This window comes from Diospyros lotus, chromosome 2, assembly GCF_014633365.1.
Source record: "Diospyros lotus cultivar Yz01 chromosome 2, ASM1463336v1, whole genome shotgun sequence".
Lineage (NCBI taxonomy): Eukaryota > Viridiplantae > Streptophyta > Magnoliopsida > Ericales > Ebenaceae > Diospyros > Diospyros lotus.
Genome location: NC_068339.1, coordinates 15,738,736 through 15,756,536, shown reverse-complemented (window position 1 = coordinate 15,756,536; position 17,801 = coordinate 15,738,736). Strand labels below are relative to the sequence as shown.

The following is a 17,801-nucleotide window of genomic DNA, read 5'->3' as shown; positions in this document are numbered from 1 at the left end:
TTCAGTTAAAATAACTAAAACGCTTTGGACGTAGCATTGGTTTTGATTTCGGCGTCTCAGTTTTCAGCTTTGGATAATATTACACAAATAGAATTTTTAAATGAATTGGTGTGATTGTAAAGAAAAGATCTATTCAAGTGACTAATAATTGTAAAGATGTCACTATAAATTAATTTTTTTTGAAATTTCATATAAAAGTTGGAATAAGTATCATTTTTTTTATATTGTTCATTCATATATGAATATTCAATTACGAAAAAAGAGGTAGCACTCTCGATATTATATAAACTTATAAAACACATGTATAATCATCAAAATTTAAATTTTCAACCACTCAATAAAGAAGAAATAAAGAGGAAAACTAAATAAATGAATATCAATAGATTTTCAAGTATTCAGTAATAATACATGATCATTAGTCTACATTCACTGTCAGAATTCTTCGAGTACAAGAGAATGCATATGTTGATTATTTACTCGGTGAACAAAGAATGAGCATTCGAAACTCCAAGGAAAGACAATTCCCCCCACTTGAAAGAATTAAAGAATTCACTTTTTTTTTTTTTTCTCTCTCTCTCTCTCTCTTTAGGAGAAAAAGAAAAGACTCTAAAGTAAAGCATGGTTTCCCTGTGGTGGTGTGGCAGTTTGTGGGTAGCTAAACGGATCTCCAAATGGATTAGAACCTGTATATGGCAGCTGCTGCTGAGGATATTGAGGTAAATATTGATGAGGTGCTGCTGTTATCATATTTTGCGGATACTGTTGTTGCTGCTGCAACAGCATTTGCTGCTGATTCATCACGGCCATCTGCACGTTGGCTGGGGGTGCTACACTGTTGGACATCATAAATGGATCCCTTTGATCAAATGGATTTGGTGCGGTCATTTCATATCCATAGCCTGCATTGTAGCCGGCATTCTGGAGCTGTAGCTGTTTCCTCGCAGAATCATCTTCATACAAACTATCGAGTAACAGCTTGTCAAATCCACCAGCCTGAAAAAAGGGGGGAGAAGAGAAAACCCAACATTACCACTGGTATTAGAACGAACTTGATCTTTATGGTCCCTGTTTGAGAAAATGTAATAAACATGTAGTAATATATAAATGGAGCACATAGAACGAACCATTTTGCTTTCTGTTGTAGGGGCATTATTGTTGCTCGGTGTGGTAACCAGTGCTAGCTCCCATCCTGAAGTCTTTACAATTTCACTCAAATCATGACTGCTTGATAGAGGATCATTACCTGAAAAGATTGTACTTACCCAAATCATTTCAAATTATACCATAAAAGAGACGAAGTTAATCAGACAGTAAGAAGGTAGATTGCAATTTGGGCAGTTGTATTCATAAAAGAGTTGATTTCATTTAAGGGCGAGCCTTGGTAGCGTAAGGTTGCAACATTGTGACTGGAAAAGGACAAAAATTCGAGTTATAAAAACAATCTCTTTGCCCCCCCAAAAAAGAAAAAGGAACACGGGTTACCCTTTAAAGAGTTGATTTCATTTAATGACGCACGAGAATGAGAAGATATAAGTTTATGGACAGCAGGAAGTGAAATGTTTCATAAGAAGACTGTGTAAAAGTCTCCCATATGTCTGAAGGAAGATCCAGACGGCCATATTCAATCAAAATGGAAGATGGTGCCTGGTCCAACCCCTTAAAAAAAACACTTTGAGCAGAGGACCATGGCCCCTAGTATAAGAATTCCACTCATAACTCAGCCGAATCACCTAGACATGACTTTTCCCAATAATGAAATGTTCATGAACTTACCAGGTGGAATTATGGCTAGGGCCATTGCATTATTTTCTTCTAGTTCCGCAGCCTGTGGATTTATTTCATTCAAGCCCTGCACCCCATGCGTGCAGTAGAGATCATAAATCTGAACGACTTATTCATTCTTAAAGAAGAAGTTAAATGAAAACTTCAAACTTACCAGCAGATCCCCAGTTTCTTCAGGTGATATTAGTGGTGGAACTTCCTCCTCCTTCTCAGGTTCAGGCTCCTCCTGTGTTTCCTCCGGTGTTTCTTTTTCTTCAACTTCTTCTATTTGTTCTTCATTTTCTTGAGAGGCAGGTTCCTCAGGCTGCTCAGATTCTGAGCTTTCCTCATCATATTCCTGTTGCTAATATAAACAATCAGCACAAATTCCAGAACTACACAATTTCAGCATCACATTTTCCCTTTCTTTTTTCTTCTTTAGCAGTAAACTCTGCAGTAGTCCACTTGATTCAGATTTGAAATTACCCGACTTTTCTTCAGGACATATTAGATGAAAAATACATAACAAATTTCCAGAAAAAAAAAAAAAGAAGAATGGGTAGTAATTTGCAAAGTATGGAACTTCTGTTTCATTTTGACACAGAATTTGAATACTTGAATGAAATTCATTAAGCAATAAAAGCAAGCATCGGGTCTGTTTCTAACTTATTAAATAAATTGTTAAAAGAAAAAGAAAAAAGGTGCATTAGTTTTACAATTTAGAAAGGTGCACGGTGGGCTAAGAAAAGACCAAATACTAGAAAATCATAAATGATGTGGCAGACTTTCTCTGCAGAAGAGAGGTTGTAAATCATAGAAATAACATTCTATAGTGCCATAAATTTTAATATTTATCTTAGCGGAGGACACTCATTACTCTGCCGCTTGGAAATAAGATTTAAAGAAGAAAGAAAAAGGGAAATGCTCTCTCACTAATATTGTACTCTACAAGGACGCTTCTTTGTAGTTTATCTGCACCAACCATATGCCCCAAAAATCTAACAGAAAAAGATTTACTAAAAGCATCTTATTATGATAAATAAACCAGGTTCTTAACTGTTCTTGGTTGGGGAAATCTCAATTTTTGGTGAACAGTGGGTAACCAATCACTAAGGCCTCCACAAGTACGAGAATTATTTACAAAAATGGATCTGATTGCAAAATCTCTGAACAAATTTACCATGAAGTAACAGGTTGTTAGCCCCAACCTTATATTGAGAAGGCCCAAAGGGGGAGAGGCAGGCCATATAAAAGCCCTAGGGTTCCAGCTCATTTTCCCCTCTCTTCTTCTCATTATGCTCGCTCTCTCTCCCTTGAGAGCACCAATTTTTACAAAATTTAGCCGTTGGATCTTGAATCCGACCACATTATCATCGTGAAATCAACCCTGATCTACAACAAGATAAGCTTTTTATTTTAATTAGCTTTACTTTTAGCACAGATTCATGAGAGGTGTATGTATATGCGTGTGGGTGTGTTAGCTGAAAATTTGAGCTCAGATCTAGAAAGATCTAGCCATTAAATCTTGATGGTTTTTGGGTATGTTGGTCTATGAGAATAAGGGAGTTGAGTGGTGGTCTCGGATCGCTAAAAAATGCTGGCCGGCGAAGACAAACAGTTTACTTTTCAAATATGGCTGAAAATTAAAAATCAGATCTATGAAAATCTAACTGTTAGATCTGGCTCCTTTTTGTATATATTAACCTCCATTGCTAGGCGTTTCTAATGGTTGGCCGGTAGCGGCCAGAGGTGGGCGTCGGCAATGGCTGGTGGTGGACGCCGACTACGGTGGCAATGTGGCTGGTTAGGCTATTTTATTTTTGGGGTTTTGGGTCGTTGTGGAAACATTTGGGTCGATCTAAATTCTAGGAGATTTAAATTTTGTATTTATTTAATTCTTATGAATTTTGCTAGGTAATTTTGATGCGCCCCAATCGAGAGGTGTTTGAGGGAATCCCGCATCTTCTATAACACTGTGAGTGGGTAAATCGTATTATGGTGGTATTTGTTGCATTCATATCTTTTGTTATTCTAGTATTCTATATACTATTTATGATTTCGTTTGTGAATTGCATACGAGAAAATTAGAATTCATATTATTTGTTTTGCTCATATTGACACTTGTGATTGATTGTATTTTTGTAAATGTGGATTGTGGGTGGGTGATATTTGCATGTGATATATTACATATGGTATAATATTAAATGTGATATAATACTAAATTTCATATCAATATTTAGTATTATCAATTCCACATGTAATATATCACATGTAGGTATCACCATCCACATTAACAAAAATGCAATAAATCACAGGTGTCAATATGTGCAAAACAAATAATATGAATTCTAATTTTCCCATATGCAATTCACAAACGAAATCATGAATAGAATAGTATATATAGAATACTAGAATAACGAAAGGTATGAATGCAACAAATACCACCATAATACAATTTACCTACTCATAGTATTATAGAAGATGTGGGATTCCCTCAAACGCCTCTCGGCTAGGGCGTGTCAAAATAACATAACAAAATTAGCAAACTTCATAAGAATTAAATAAATACAAAATTTAAATCTCTTAGGATTTGGACCGACCCAAATGTTGCCACAACGGCCCAAAACCCCAAAAATAAAATAGCCTAACCAGCCACACTACTGCCGGCGTCGGCGTCCATCGCCGGCCATTGTCGATGCCCACCTCTGACCACTGCTGACCTAATATTCCGACGATCATAACCTACCATTAGAAATGCCTAGCAATGGAGGTCAATATATACAAAAATGAGCCTGGATCTAACGGCTAGCTTTCTGTAGATCTAGTTTTTAATTTTCAGCCATATTTGAAAAGTAAACTATTTGTCGCCACCGACCAGCATTTTCCGACTATCCAATACCACCACTCAACTCTCTTATCCTCATAGACCAACATACCCTAAAACCATCAAGATCTAACGGCTAGATCTTTCTAGATCTGAGCTAAACTTTTGGCTAACACACCCACGCGCGTATACATACCCCTCTCACGAATCTGTGCTAAAAGAAAAGCAAATTAAAATAAAAAGCTTATCTTGTTGTAGATCGGGGTTGATTTCACTGTGATAATGTGGTCGGATTCAAGATCCAACGGCTGGATTTTGCAAAAATTGGTGCTCTTAGGAGGGAGGGAGGGAGAGAGAGAGATGGCAGAATGAGAAGAAGAGAGGGGGAAAATGAGCTAGAACCCTAGGGCTTTTATATGACCTTATGGGCTTGGCTCCCCCCCCCCTCTTGGGCCTTACACAGGTTCTATAGTTTGAGGAGTGAGCCTTGGTAGGAAGGTTGATATTTTGTGACTGGAATATCATGGATTCGAGTTATGGAAACCAACTCTTCATAAAAGCAAGAGTAAGATTGTGTACAAAAATGACCCTGCCACCCTCACAAAGTAGAGAGCCTCGTGCACTGGGGGTGCACTAATAGATTTCATAGTTGCCATGGGCCAAGTTTGGAGCAACGGTGGAAATATGTGTCAAAGTTCTAAGAGACAAGTAGAATACTAAAAGCAGGGAAAGTTATTGAACTTGGAAACCAAAAAGTTGGATTTCTCATGTTCCTGACCTCAGCAACAAATTTTTAGAGACTGGAGACCTAGTTAATTCCACCATGTGCAGGATAATGGAACAACTTAGAGAGAAAAGATGGTCAACACGTAAATTCCACCATGTGCAGGATAATGGAAAAGCTTAGAGAGAAAAGATGGTCAACACGTGCATTTTAAAGTTAAAAGTGTCTACTTATATTCTTCTGCATTCCAGTGACACCAAATGCACCAATTTGTCAAATTGAAATAGTGATTGATATGTGGTATAGGGAAAAGAATTATATTAAATAAGTTCAGATATGAAATAAAAAAGCATAAAATTCTCAAAATGTTGACTGAAAGCTACATAGAAAATTCAAACGATTGTCCTCTTGAAATGAATCAAAGTTTCCAGAACAATGTCAAACTTGATTTTGTGAAACGAGATATCCAACAACATATCAAGCCTTAAATCCCACTAGGTGGTTTCGGCTATGAAACTAAATATCCAACAACATACCAAGCCTTTGTCCCTTTATATGGGTAGGGCATATGAATCTCCATTTTAGAAAATTTAAAAGAAACATCTCAGAGCAGTAGACACTTCAATAAGTTTACATATATAATGCAGATAGATTGTGATGCACATCAATAGGCAGGCATTTATCATTTTCTTGAGAAGTGATACACATTCAAGTTTTTGCATGTATTTATCCATCGAATGATGAGAAGAAAACAGAAGATGAAGTGGATTATGTTCTTACCATTCTCCTATTAGAGACAGAACCAAATTGAGGTGCCTCTTTTATGTATTCTTCCATTGTTGCAAGAAATGACGGAGGTGGCTGTTAAGTGCAATAGACTGTTAGCTATGAACTGCCATGTACCAGCATCAGAAAAACCTTTTTAAGTTTGAAGTATGATAAGGAAACCTGTCTTAGTGTTGGAAACTGAAAGTTCCTAGCTAGCTCCAGACCTTTGCAATATTCATAAAACTCAGCAAGATTTTCAGCCTACAGAAGGGGGAGAACAAAAAAGGGGAAGAGAGGTAATAGGATGAAATAATAGGATGCAGCATTTTTAACTGACAAAGAATGAATAGTTGCAAACCTGCTGGCCTGCTCTTTTATAGATATTAAGAGCTTTAACTGCATCATGCCTAGTCATATCGAAAAACTGCAAGATGGTAAAAGAAGTTAAATTTGTCACGAGGAAGATATTTAATGCAGAGAAGATAAGCCAGAGAGACTGAAAATACTATTATACCATATCCACAAGATTGATGATCCCATCATTGATAGCACAATATATTTTGAAGCTTTCTTTCAGCACCTGCACTTATATATATATTCAGAGTAATTAAAAACAGTTTGTCTTAAAAAGCTTCTGAGATTCTACAGATAAATGGTGAAATACATTCTTATGGTGTCAAAACTCCAGGAAACAATTTGGTTTGTATTCATAAGCAAAAAAGAAATTGTTACAGACTTCAGACAATCAAAAGCGTCAGCATACTGCCTTCAAACGATGAATCACACACCATACATAATATGCAAAAATTATAGCCTTCGATTTCATTGTAGCATAATATGCATGCAAAAAGATGTCAATGTGACGAATCTGCCATCCCATTTTGCAAGCATATTTTACAGAAAAATGCACGTGCTTACACATTCTATTACCATGAGTCTATTGCCAATATGGTAGAAATTTTTTTGTAAATCCATTGCTGGCATACCTATCATTGAGACCCCGTGGATACAAAAAAATTTAGAATCCAAATATTGAAGCTAATTGAATTTCCTTGATGTAGATGTAAATAAAATGATTCATGTTTTCTTATGCTGGTTCAAAAAATTTGAGGAATTTCCGCTATAGAGTTAAGGCTAAGCAAATCCATTTCTACCACAAGAAAACTGATGTATATTGTGCATACCAGAGCCAGGGCATACTGTACAAGAAAAGTATGGTAAGCTGCTCCTTCCGGCTGCAAAAGGGGAGTAAATTAGATAGGCTATTGGACAAGATGTAACTAATTTAGTAAAGCGCATATTTTCAAGACAAGTTACAAAGTTCCTCCCTAAGGAACTGATTTAATATGGAATGTATATTTTTTTTTCTGTAAATCACATGGAATCTATATTTAAAGTTACCTTACAAGCTACTAGCCGGTACAAAAGCTGCTGCAATGCAGGTAGCTGCTCCAACAGCTCTTCACTATTCAATAGCCGTGTCCTACTATGTGCCTGTATAAAACATGATATAGTTCAGCATACCCTAAAAATTGTAAAAGAAGCATGTAATTCTAAAGAACATCCTAAAGGATACTAGAGGTGCGCACCTTGCTCACTCCTGGTGAGGTTTTAGACAAACGTTCTGCCTCAATGTCATATTTAAGAATCCTAAAGCATTCAAGCCTTTCTTCTAGAAAGAGTGCATATGTTCGGACCCACGCAGAACAATCCCAAGCTGTATGACCAAATGTCAGTCTGACTTGGAAATATTACTCTACTTCAGAATTCAAGTATTGTGTGGACCATTAAATTTTTATCAGAAAACTAAAAAGAAAGGAGAAACTCTAATCATTCAGCATTTGGCAGGAACAATTTACCAAGAGGGCTCGAGTCATCCTTGAAATTGGAAATTTGGAGAACGTGAGCTCTCCATGAGTAGTTCAGTAGTTCCTCTCTGAAGGTAGGATCACCTTCTCTCAATGTCCTATGGAGAACTATCAATGTCTTTATCGCGACCTGTGAGCAATCATTACGTCAAGAGGAGATAACCCAGAGAACTAGTCCTCAACTTGACTACATTGAAAAATACAGTACACACTACTAAGACGATGGCAAAGAAATCATAATTGACGACCGATATACGCAAACAGATATGCAGAAGATTGAGGAAATGAGGGGAAACGCTTTACAATCCAGCTACGCGTCTTTGCCAGCCTCCTAGAAAGTGCATGAATGCAGTAGGCAACATCTGCTCGTGGGCTTGCTGCCGATGTGGCAGAATATATTTCTAACAGAGGAAGAAAACAACAAGGATATGAGAAGAAAATTGCATATTCATCTCACGGCCTAAGAAAAAGAAGATGTTGCGATTAAAGAAAATGTGTTGCCAATCCAGAAGGAGAAAAAGAAGAAGAAATGGATAGAAAGCCAATGGAAAATGCACTCCCCAATCGAAACACAATTACATTTGTGTGACAAGAACAAATCAAAGACCGATCAGCAATCTTAACCATTTTGTTGTTCCGAATGTTGGGGTACTCAAACTCGAACCAAGAAAACAAAATTAAGAACAAAATGGAACACCCAAATCCTTACTTCTGATATGGCGTTCCTTAGGAGGAATGTCAACATGGTTGGTGGCTTTGACGATCGCAATGTCCAAATCCTTACGATCAATCCCAAATCAAAAACCCAACATTGTGAGAATTCAATTCAAGATCAGCACAAGAATGAAATTTTTTTTCAGGGATGATAATTAAAATGATAAAATTTACATATAATTGTGTGTGTGTGGAAAGAAATAGGAAGAAAACCTTGTATTCGCTATTGACCTTGGCAAGGCCAACCTTGGTGGAGTCCTTGAGGGCGCCATAGGCTTTTCTGAAGCTTGTGAAGGTACCCATTTGGCCTCAGAAAATGGGTACTTTCTTCTTCCTTTGGTTATACAGAGAAAAAGGAGAAAGAAAAGGGTGGTGGTGGTGGCTGGGGCTGGCGGTGGTCTCTCCACAAAAAGAGTAAAAAGAAGGAAAAAAAATGGCAATGAGAAGAGAAGGGGGATATCATTATTATTTGAGGGGATTTGGCCGTTTAGCAGTTGTCCGATGTTAGCTCCAATCATTAGACAGCCTAACGATGATGGTGATATTAATTGAAGTCAAGAGTCACACTTTTGTGGGTCTTTCTTCTTGTCATGGCATCAAAGTAACAGAATAAGATCTATTTCTTGTTTCTTATTCTTGGGTAACAGGTGACATATTAATTAGTAGGATAGTGACGATTAAATTCTTCATTTTTAAAGTAAAGGAACTTATAATTTTTACAAGTCCAGATGGAAAATTGTTAAGTACTAAAGTTTACAGTAGAATTGATATGTTAAAACTTAAGGCTACAATCTATATAAATATTTATTTTGATAATAATAAAAACTTCAATATAAATATATATATATTTTGTGATTCTAAGGAAGTTTGGCAACTCTTGAGTCAACCTAGGTTAAACATAATTCAAATTTCCTCTATGATCAAGTTAAGTTGATCCAAAACGTCACTTCAATTGACCCAAGTGAGATAACAAATTTTACAAACTTATTGGATTGCTTCGGTCTATCGACATATGAGTTTTCAATTGATCATTGAATCTCTTTAATAATATCTAATTAATATAATCATTATTTTCAATTGATTTAAGGTTGAAGTTGACCTAAGTTTGTTGGGACACTTCAAATGTTTTATTCTTCTTCAAATTTTATCTTCTGTTGAATAATCAATTTTAAGACTCATATAACATGTCATCTGTTTTTATCATCGAAAAAGTGTCAATTATATATCTCTTTGTGCTTCTATAAAATTGTTAAATTTAAATTAAGACTTCCTCAATTGGTTAATAAGAGAAAAGCGAGATTTTTCTTAGACACTAATCCTTATGATTAAAACATCTATATAAAATCGAATCTTTATAAGTACTAAGCGTTACTTGTACTTGTTTTTAGCTCAAATTTCATTATTTTATCTACCTTGCAACCACACTAAATCTTAGATCACGAAAAACTTTTAAATAAACTTAAAGTTTTCAAAAACCTAACTCACCCCTTTTGAATTATTTCAACTCACCTTTCATTATAAAATGATGAACAAAGTTAAGAGTTGGGTTGTTAGATTTAATCTCATATCAATAGTTTATTGAAAAAGTCTTGGATATCATTTTGCTTAATAACTTAATATTCTCTTTCAACCAACACTTTGGATGAGAATTTGTGATATTAGAAGTGATATCAAAATTAACCTAAGATTATTTATAAGTGGGCATAAACTAGGAAATTGTTTTGAGACAAATTTACGTTAAATTAAGATATGGATTTCCAACCCAATAAGATGCCAGGTATTATAACTTAAAAGTAAATAGTTGGCTTTGACTCGATTATATTTATGGGACTAAAATCTTCTTTTGCATTGGATTGCATAACACATAGCAATAAGGCATACAACTTATATTGTGGCATTTGGACTGTTAAACCACCAATCGAATTAGTGAACCAATATCTCAACTATTTAGATTAGTCCAATTTTAATAACTACACTCTATTGTGATCACAGCATCAAAATACCAATTGCAAGTGCAAAAGGCCATCGACATTAATGGTTTAAGAGCAACATATCTATGTATTATTAATAATATTTTACATCATCCCTCGCATTAATAGTAGTGATGATTGATGAATATTGCTAACAAATCCTAGAATGGCCCAAACCCAAAGAGTTCGATCTTGAGATAAAAAAAAAAAAGTATTAGAATTGTGTAAGCCATGACACCACACACTCAAGGGAGGTGAATTGGGTATTTTAAAATTTTGATTGATTTTAAAAATTTGTTGCCAAATGATGAGATTTTAGTGCAAATTAATGGTGACTTATAAACTTAAAATGATCAAATAAATGAATAAAAAATGCAAAAGAGATACAAGTAATTTAGAGTGGTTCAGTTTAAATAGCTTAATCCACTATATTAAATCCTCATTAAGAATTTTAAAATAATCATGATATTTCTTACTTATTCCAAATAGGCCTTCTAGTTCCTAAGTCTAGGATTTACAACTTATTACTTTGCAAAGTAAGCTCTCTAGGAACTTTGTTAGGCAATGTACAATGAGATTATAATAGAGAGGATTTTAGAGATGAATCTTTCAGTTATAAAGTCTTTCAAAAATTGAATACAAGTTTTGGAATAAATAATACAAATGAAGAACAAAGTCTTTTGAGATAAAAATTTGAAAACACTTGAGCACTTGAAAATGATTTCAACACTTGAACGTTGTAATAAATTCTCTAACCCATTAAATACATCATCAGATTGGTATTTATAGGCTTCATTGACCCTTTGAATTTAATAGTTGTTGCTTGAACTATTGATTGCCATAAATAATTTGTAAAACTAGTTATTAAAGACATCTGCAACGAAAATGGTCTACAAGGTTAAGGGTCGATTGATCGGTTAGGGCAAACCCTAAGGAAACAATCAATAGAAGAAGCAAAAATAATTGACAAAGATAAAAATGGTCAATTGATTTCATGTAGTAGCTATCGATTGCATTTGGTCGAAAGCTATCATTTGACTTGTTGATAGGCTTTGGGAAATTTGTCAATAGCAAAGCCTCAAGCAATCGACCATTCCTTATGAGCGGTTGATAGTTTGGCCTTTGTTTAAAAATTTTGCTTCATTTTTCAAGTACTTCAAAACTAATTTTGATGATTCAAATTTAAATAATTTATTTGACATAAAAACTTGATTTTTCGAATGTCATCAATAATTTTGTTAATGATATTTTGACATTGGACAAAATTAATTTTCATAATATGAAATTAAATTTTGTTTCGGTGCTTATAAATGATTTAAGTGCATTAAATAAAAATTACTAAAATAAAATTTGTTGTTATTAAAATTATATTAATTTTTATCATCAAAATCAAAACAAGAGCAAAACAACAAAAAGGGTCCAAAAAGGGCTTGAACTCTTAAAAGCCTGTCAACCTCTGAACCAAGGTCCATGTGGGGCTCATAATTGGCCCTTTGGAGTCATCTAGCATATTTTATTTTAACCGACAGGGCAACTCTATTTGGATTTATATAAATACAGTGTTCAATGAGTGAAATATTTCATTTATTATATTTTTATTATTATATCATTATTATGTTATTTTAAAAAAAAATTATTTACACGTACAGTATACAAATAATTTTTTAATTAGTTTAATTAACCCAAAATAGTATTGATAAGTTAACAAAAATGATAGAATTACACATTATGAGCCTCTTAATTTGGATCATAATTGCTGGGGAATCAAACTAGTTAGGTGGGCAAAAGAGCATTTTAATCCATTGTTTGCTTGACAAACTTATCACTATCCTAAAATATAACCATAACCCTAAAATTAACTCAACATGAATGAAAGATCTAAATGGACACTTAAATTTGATGGAAACCAAACAAATCATCTATTAGCTCAAATAAATAAGTTTAAGTTTGATTTTTAAACTTATTTAGTAAACAAGTTAAGTTTTAATTTTGAAGCGCCGGACTTATTTATTTGGGGTCATGAACAAATGCATTTGTAAGTCGTCTGTAAACTTGTTTATAAATCTATTTTCTAGGCTTATTTACGACTTATTTATAGTTTATTTTGCTTAAATAATATACGTTTCTTATAAGTGATTTGTTTGTTATATTATTTATATTATTCAAGATTTAAACGTATACTAAGATACACTAATTTTATATATTATATTAAAACAAATCTAAGTCCAAATTTATATTAACCTCATAACTAAAACTTATGAAAAGTTTTATATGCAACTCATTTAGAACTTGTTTAAATATATAAATAAGTTGAATGAAAATTCAAACCTTATTTTTAAACTAAAACTAAATCGAAACTTAATAAAATTTCAAATAAATATATTTAAATTTTTATCGATTCTAACTCGACCCGACCGGATTCAACCTAACTTAAAAAAAAAAAAACAAATGATTGTCATTGAAAATGGGGAGAGGAGTGGGATGGTGATGAAACTTGAAAAATGATGGTGGGGAGATCTATCCATGTTGAAAGGCCATCAAATGCCCAACTCATCCTTCAAAGATAAGGTGTTGCCACTGACCTGATGCCCCAGCCCTGCCACCCTCATAATCTCTTTCTGTCTTTTCTTCTATTTCCTCTTGTCAAAATTCAGAATATGATCAGAGATTAATATAAAAATTAAAAAAATAACAGATCATAACATATTTAATTTTAATCAGTGACATTAAAATGCCCAGAATCCCTCTTTTTTTTTTTGACAAAAATGTTTTCCAGGAGAAAAATAATGAATTTCTGACTGACTTCAACCCTTTTAAGTAAAAAAGAAAAAAAAATGAATGAAATTTACGAGCGAGACGTAAATTAAAATGGAATTGGGTATTACTATTTAATTTTGTGAAAAGAGAAAAGGGGGAGAAGAGCATCTAAAAAATCAAGTTAGATATTTATAGAACTATGAAATAGATATAATGTAGTGCATAATATTGGGATACTTTGAGTGAAAATATCTCAGGAAAAGAACATTAAAACCCTAGAAAAGAATCGAAGGTCCTAGAGAATCAACATGGGAGAAACTTTTATTAAATTTAGTATTCACATTTTTTGGGTATTTCTGAAATTGGCCCCTAATTAGGCAAAAATACATTTATCCCCCTCAATTGGGTATCGTGTCATAAGTTATGTGCACGAAACAGTTAAGAGATACCATTTTCTTATTTTCGAAATATTTTTCATTCTTGTTTTGGACTCTGTTTATGTCTTTTTTTTTAAAAAAAATATATTCATTTTTGCGTTTCTGTTTCTTATCAAAAATATTTTTTGTTTTCGTTTTCGTGTAACTTAGGTCATAAATCATGCAAACGTTGTTATCTTACTAATGAATAAGTTAATAATCATGCAAGAAGAGAAATTTAATGTAAACAAAACTCTATTTAACTTATTAACCTGATGACTTCAAAGAGATTATTAAACTTGCTCATGTTATATACATAAATATCTGTATGTTGAAATTGAGGCTTACCATTTTTTTATTAAAAAAAATAAAAGAAAAAGGAAAGACAAAGTGGTTAGTGTAATCGGAAGCCATTGAACTAAAAGAGGTAACGTATGATTATTATCTGCCATACAAAGCCCCACAAGGCACCAAAAAGCCTCAAATCATTGCACTTATCACACAGATCCCCCCTCCACATTTTTCCGCCAACCAATAAAGAGCCCTCCACGTCAGCCCTAAAAATCCAGGGCACCCAATAACTCTTCGCCATGTCATCAGATAAGGAGTTGGCCATGCAAATTTTGCAGGTGCATGGCTGGCCTATTTTGAGCCAATCCAATCTGGGTTTCCATGCTTGCCCACAATTAGGATTAGATCCCACCCTAAGTTACCAATCTGCCCCCCCCCCCAATCCCTTCCTAGTGGGAAGAACAGGGTCATTTCCGTAAACTAGCGAGCACAGAGTGAGAGGGAGAGGTGGTCCAACCAGCAGGGTGCAGGCAGAAGAATGAAAATGGCTGAAGGCTTGGATTGTCGCTTCCTCTGTTGTCATCTCCATCGTTGAAACAAAACCCTATTCCTCCCTCCCTCTCCATCTCCATTCTAATTCAACCAACAAGAGCTCTCTCTCTCTCCTATTTCTACGCCAACCCATCTTCTATCTCTCTCTCTCTTGAATTCTCTTGCTGAGATACTTCTTGTTCCCATTGGGGCAAAACCTCCAATTTTGGCTCTGAATTTTGAGTTCTGTGCATTTGAATTTAATCTTCGGGGGGTCTTTTTCTAACTCCTCTGTGTTGCTCGCACTTCATCACAGGCTGCAATTACATGTACGCCTGTACCTCCTCCCTTACCCAACTCTGTTTTGGGTTCTGAGTTTCAGGCTTTTTTTTGCTCATAACTCCTTCCGTTTCTTGTAGTTTATTTCAGGGCTTTTCAAAGGGTTCGCCGATAATAAAGTCTCTGGCCTTTTTCCTCTCTTTCCGCAGCAGTATTGGTTGGTTATAGGGTTTAGGGTTTTGTATTTTTCCTTTTTGAAACAAAACCTTTTACCCGTTCAACTCCAATCCCAGCAACAGCTTCCAGCACTTTTTTGTTTTTTGGTAAAATCCTGAACTGGGTCTGCGTTTTTTTTTTTTCTCGTAATCTTCATCACCAATTCGCTACCTCGGAATTGGGCGTAACAATTTCCAATTTCCTATCAATTTCGCCTGAATTTATGATGAGCTTCTTCGTGCCCTGTCTTGAATTAAGCTCTCAGTTTCTGTTCTTGGATTGAACCTTTCAGCGTACCTAGTGGTATCAGAGCTGATTGCTGATTACCTAAGGAATCCAAATGTCTTCGTGCTTGAGCGGAGGCGGCCGTGCGTACGGATTCGACCTTGAAATAGTGAAGTCTCCGTCTACTTCTACCATAACTTCGCATTCGTCTTCTCCATCTTCGACTCTCTCCGAGTCCAGCAACTCCCCGCTTGCAATCTCGACGCGAAAACCTCGGACTCCTCGAAAACGGCCGAACCAGACCTACAATGAGGCCGCCGCAATTCTGTCCACGGCCTACCCCAAGCTCTTCTCCGCCAAGCATCTCACAAAGCCTTTCAAGCTCGCCAAGCCGCACGAATCTTTCTTGGATGAGCCGTCGGACTTGCTTCTTCCATTTCGAGTGTTCGAGAATTCTGGTTTCTTGCTCCATCATCCAATCCCAGAAAAACCCAATTCGACAATGGAGCCAAGAATTGTCAATTCATGTGAGAAATTCTGCCACGGCCAGATGGCGGTGAACCCGCTGAGCTTGTGCAATGGCTACCAAGACGACTTCGACGCAGGATCCATACTCGATGAGGAAATGGAGGAGGGCGGCAATTGTATCGACAGTATAATGGGGAACCTGAGCGTGAACAATGACTCAGTCGACGAGCGGACTTATTGGTACGGGTCGGTATTCCCCGGGAAGTTCGAAGTGGGGCGGTTCGGGATGAGAAACGGCGTTAGGGCATTGCGGCAGGTTGAGGACGGAGATTGGTGGCGGTTTTCGACCGTGAATGTCGGCGACATCTCGCCCAGGCTGAGGAAACCGCCGCCGCCTGCTGAGAAGAAGAAGAAGAAGATTGAGGAAATCAAGAGCGTGGAATCGGCAAAAGAATTCACTCCGGCCGTCCCGGAGAATTCGGTTCCGAAATCGAATCCTGGGTTGCTCCTGAAGCTGAACGTGGAGGAAGTTGTGAATGCTTGGTCCGACCGAGGGTCGCCGTTTTCCGAGGAGTTCCCCGGCCAGGAGACGGCTTCCGGGAACGATCTCCACGTACGTTGCTCAACTCCACGGCGAATCTAATGAAAATTAACTAGGAAAATTAAACTTAAACCCCCTCCCCTGCCTGTTGGAATTTACCAAATCTAGCATTTATAAAAGTCAATTGTGAATTTTTAATTTTTATCATCCCACGTGTCAGGACCCAGCTTTCGCTGCTTCTTTAGTGGGCCCCTCGCAGTATTTTTTTTCTCTTCTTTTGTTTTTTGTTTTTTGTTTTTGGAATGACTGACTGAGTGAGTGAGCGTGGGTTTTGGTTTTGGGCAGGCGAGGCTGGCTCAAGTAGAGTTGTTTCCGGACAACGGCGGGGTGAGAGAGGCGAGCGTGTTGCGCTACAAGGAGAAGCGGCGTACCCGTCTCTTCTCTAAGAAGATCAGGTACCAGGTTCGCAAAGTCAATGCTGATCGACGCCCCAGAATGAAAGTAAGTCACTCACTCACTCGCTCACTTAGCCTCCTCAACTTCTCTTCTTCTTCTCACTCATACATACATACTTACACACATCTATTTAGCCTTTCAGCCTTCTCCTTATCAGCCAATGCTTGTGACGTTGCAGGGTCGCTTTGTGAGGAGTCCAAATTCTAAACATGTAAAGCAGACATGCTCCCAACAACAATAGCCTCCTTTTTATTTTTTTTCCCCTTTCTTTTGTATTTTACTCTTTTGCCCTTGAAATCTTTTTTCTTTCTTTTTTTTTTTTTCTCGTGATGTTGTGGAGCATTATTGGAGAGGAAAAATACCGTTGAGAAGAGGAATTTTATTATTGAGGATACAAAAATAGCAAAAAAATCTCTTTTTTTTTTATTCCTCGGCCTTATGATTAAACAATTAAATTCTACTCTCTTGTCTCTAGAGTGTTGGGAGGATATTTTTGTCAATGTGTAATGTGGATGCAGTATCTTCACCCGCCGGTGCTCCAGTACACAGGGACAGAAATCAGATTTTTTTTTATTTTTTTAGTTCTTAAATTAAATGATTACATATAATCTGATCTTTAATTGCTTAATTAACTGTATAAGTATAATAATCTCAAATCTATAACCTAATACATAGATTCTTTAATAAAAATTAATAAATGGTAATTAATTGGCATATCTTGCATATGTCTTTTATTATGATTGCGGGGATAAACTAATTCAATTATGCAATTAATTATCGTTAATATTTTAATATTTCATTCTCATTCTTTTTCATTGTTTTCGTTGCTATGACTAAAATTATTGTCTAATATCATGAAGGGCACAATGTAATGTGCACTTTTAAGATTTATTAAAAATGTAAGTAATATTTATATGTGGACGACAAGAGTTGATTAGTTATGAAAATGATAAAATTTATTAAATCTTTCTCAAAACTTATAATTTACGGCA

General features: G+C 35.7%; 2 protein-coding genes across 7 annotated transcripts; one reads left to right on the top strand and one right to left on the bottom strand.

Annotated features, from left to right (window-relative positions):
* Window positions 1-407: 407 nt before the first annotated feature.
* Window positions 408-9,055, bottom strand: LOC127795310 (putative clathrin assembly protein At5g57200). Of its 2 annotated transcripts, none has more exons than XM_052326912.1 (15): window positions 8,873-9,055; window positions 8,655-8,724; window positions 8,249-8,346; window positions 7,937-8,075; window positions 7,667-7,794; window positions 7,479-7,571; window positions 7,262-7,312; window positions 6,592-6,657; window positions 6,436-6,501; window positions 6,258-6,338; window positions 6,090-6,170; window positions 1,937-2,125; window positions 1,774-1,849; window positions 1,125-1,243; window positions 408-993 (listed from the first exon to the last, which is right to left on the bottom strand). In XM_052326912.1, exons 1-15 carry the CDS (start codon window positions 8,960-8,962, stop codon window positions 607-609), a joined length of 1,734 nt encoding a protein of 577 aa, XP_052182872.1. In that variant the 5' UTR covers window positions 8,963-9,055; the 3' UTR covers window positions 408-606. The 2 variants fall into 2 exon arrangements, with proteins under 2 accessions (XP_052182872.1, XP_052182873.1); XM_052326913.1 differs by having other exon boundaries at window positions 1,937-2,119.
* A 5,599-nt stretch (window positions 9,056-14,654) lies between these two features.
* On the top strand, window positions 14,655-17,299 carry LOC127795973 (protein CHLOROPLAST IMPORT APPARATUS 2-like). 5 transcript variants are annotated; one of them, XM_052327976.1, is made up of 4 exons: window positions 14,655-14,953; window positions 15,044-16,425; window positions 16,699-16,854; window positions 16,952-17,299. In XM_052327976.1, the coding sequence occupies exons 2-4, from the start codon at window positions 15,460-15,462 to the stop codon at window positions 17,048-17,050; spliced, it is 1,221 nt and encodes a 406-aa protein (XP_052183936.1). In that variant the 5' UTR covers window positions 14,655-14,953; window positions 15,044-15,459; the 3' UTR covers window positions 17,051-17,299. The 5 variants fall into 5 exon arrangements, with proteins under 5 accessions (XP_052183936.1, XP_052183935.1, XP_052183934.1 ...); XM_052327975.1 differs by having other exon boundaries at window positions 14,655-15,226; window positions 15,412-16,425; XM_052327974.1 differs by having other exon boundaries at window positions 14,655-16,425.
* The last annotated feature ends 502 nt before the right edge of the window (window positions 17,300-17,801 follow it).

Excerpts from the sequence above, each read along its gene's own strand:
- LOC127795310 (XM_052326912.1), bottom strand. The coding sequence starts at position 8,962 with ATGGGTACCTTCACAAGCTTCAGAAAAGCCTATGGCGCCCTCAAGGAC. Across the intron at positions 8,076-8,248 it reads CAAAGACGCGTAGCTGGATT|GTCGCGATAAAGACATTGAT; the intron begins GTAAAGCGTTTC and ends GATTGCTCACAG. Across the intron at positions 6,502-6,591 it reads TCATCAATCTTGTGGATATG|TTTTTCGATATGACTAGGCA; the intron begins GTATAATAGTAT and ends ACCATCTTGCAG.
- LOC127795973 (XM_052327976.1), top strand. The coding sequence starts at position 15,460 with ATGTCTTCGTGCTTGAGCGGAGGCGGCCGTGCGTACGGATTCGACCTT. Across the intron at positions 16,426-16,698 it reads CTTCCGGGAACGATCTCCAC|GCGAGGCTGGCTCAAGTAGA; the intron begins GTACGTTGCTCA and ends GGTTTTGGGCAG. Across the intron at positions 16,855-16,951 it reads ATCGACGCCCCAGAATGAAA|CCTTCTCCTTATCAGCCAAT; the intron begins GTAAGTCACTCA and ends TTAGCCTTTCAG.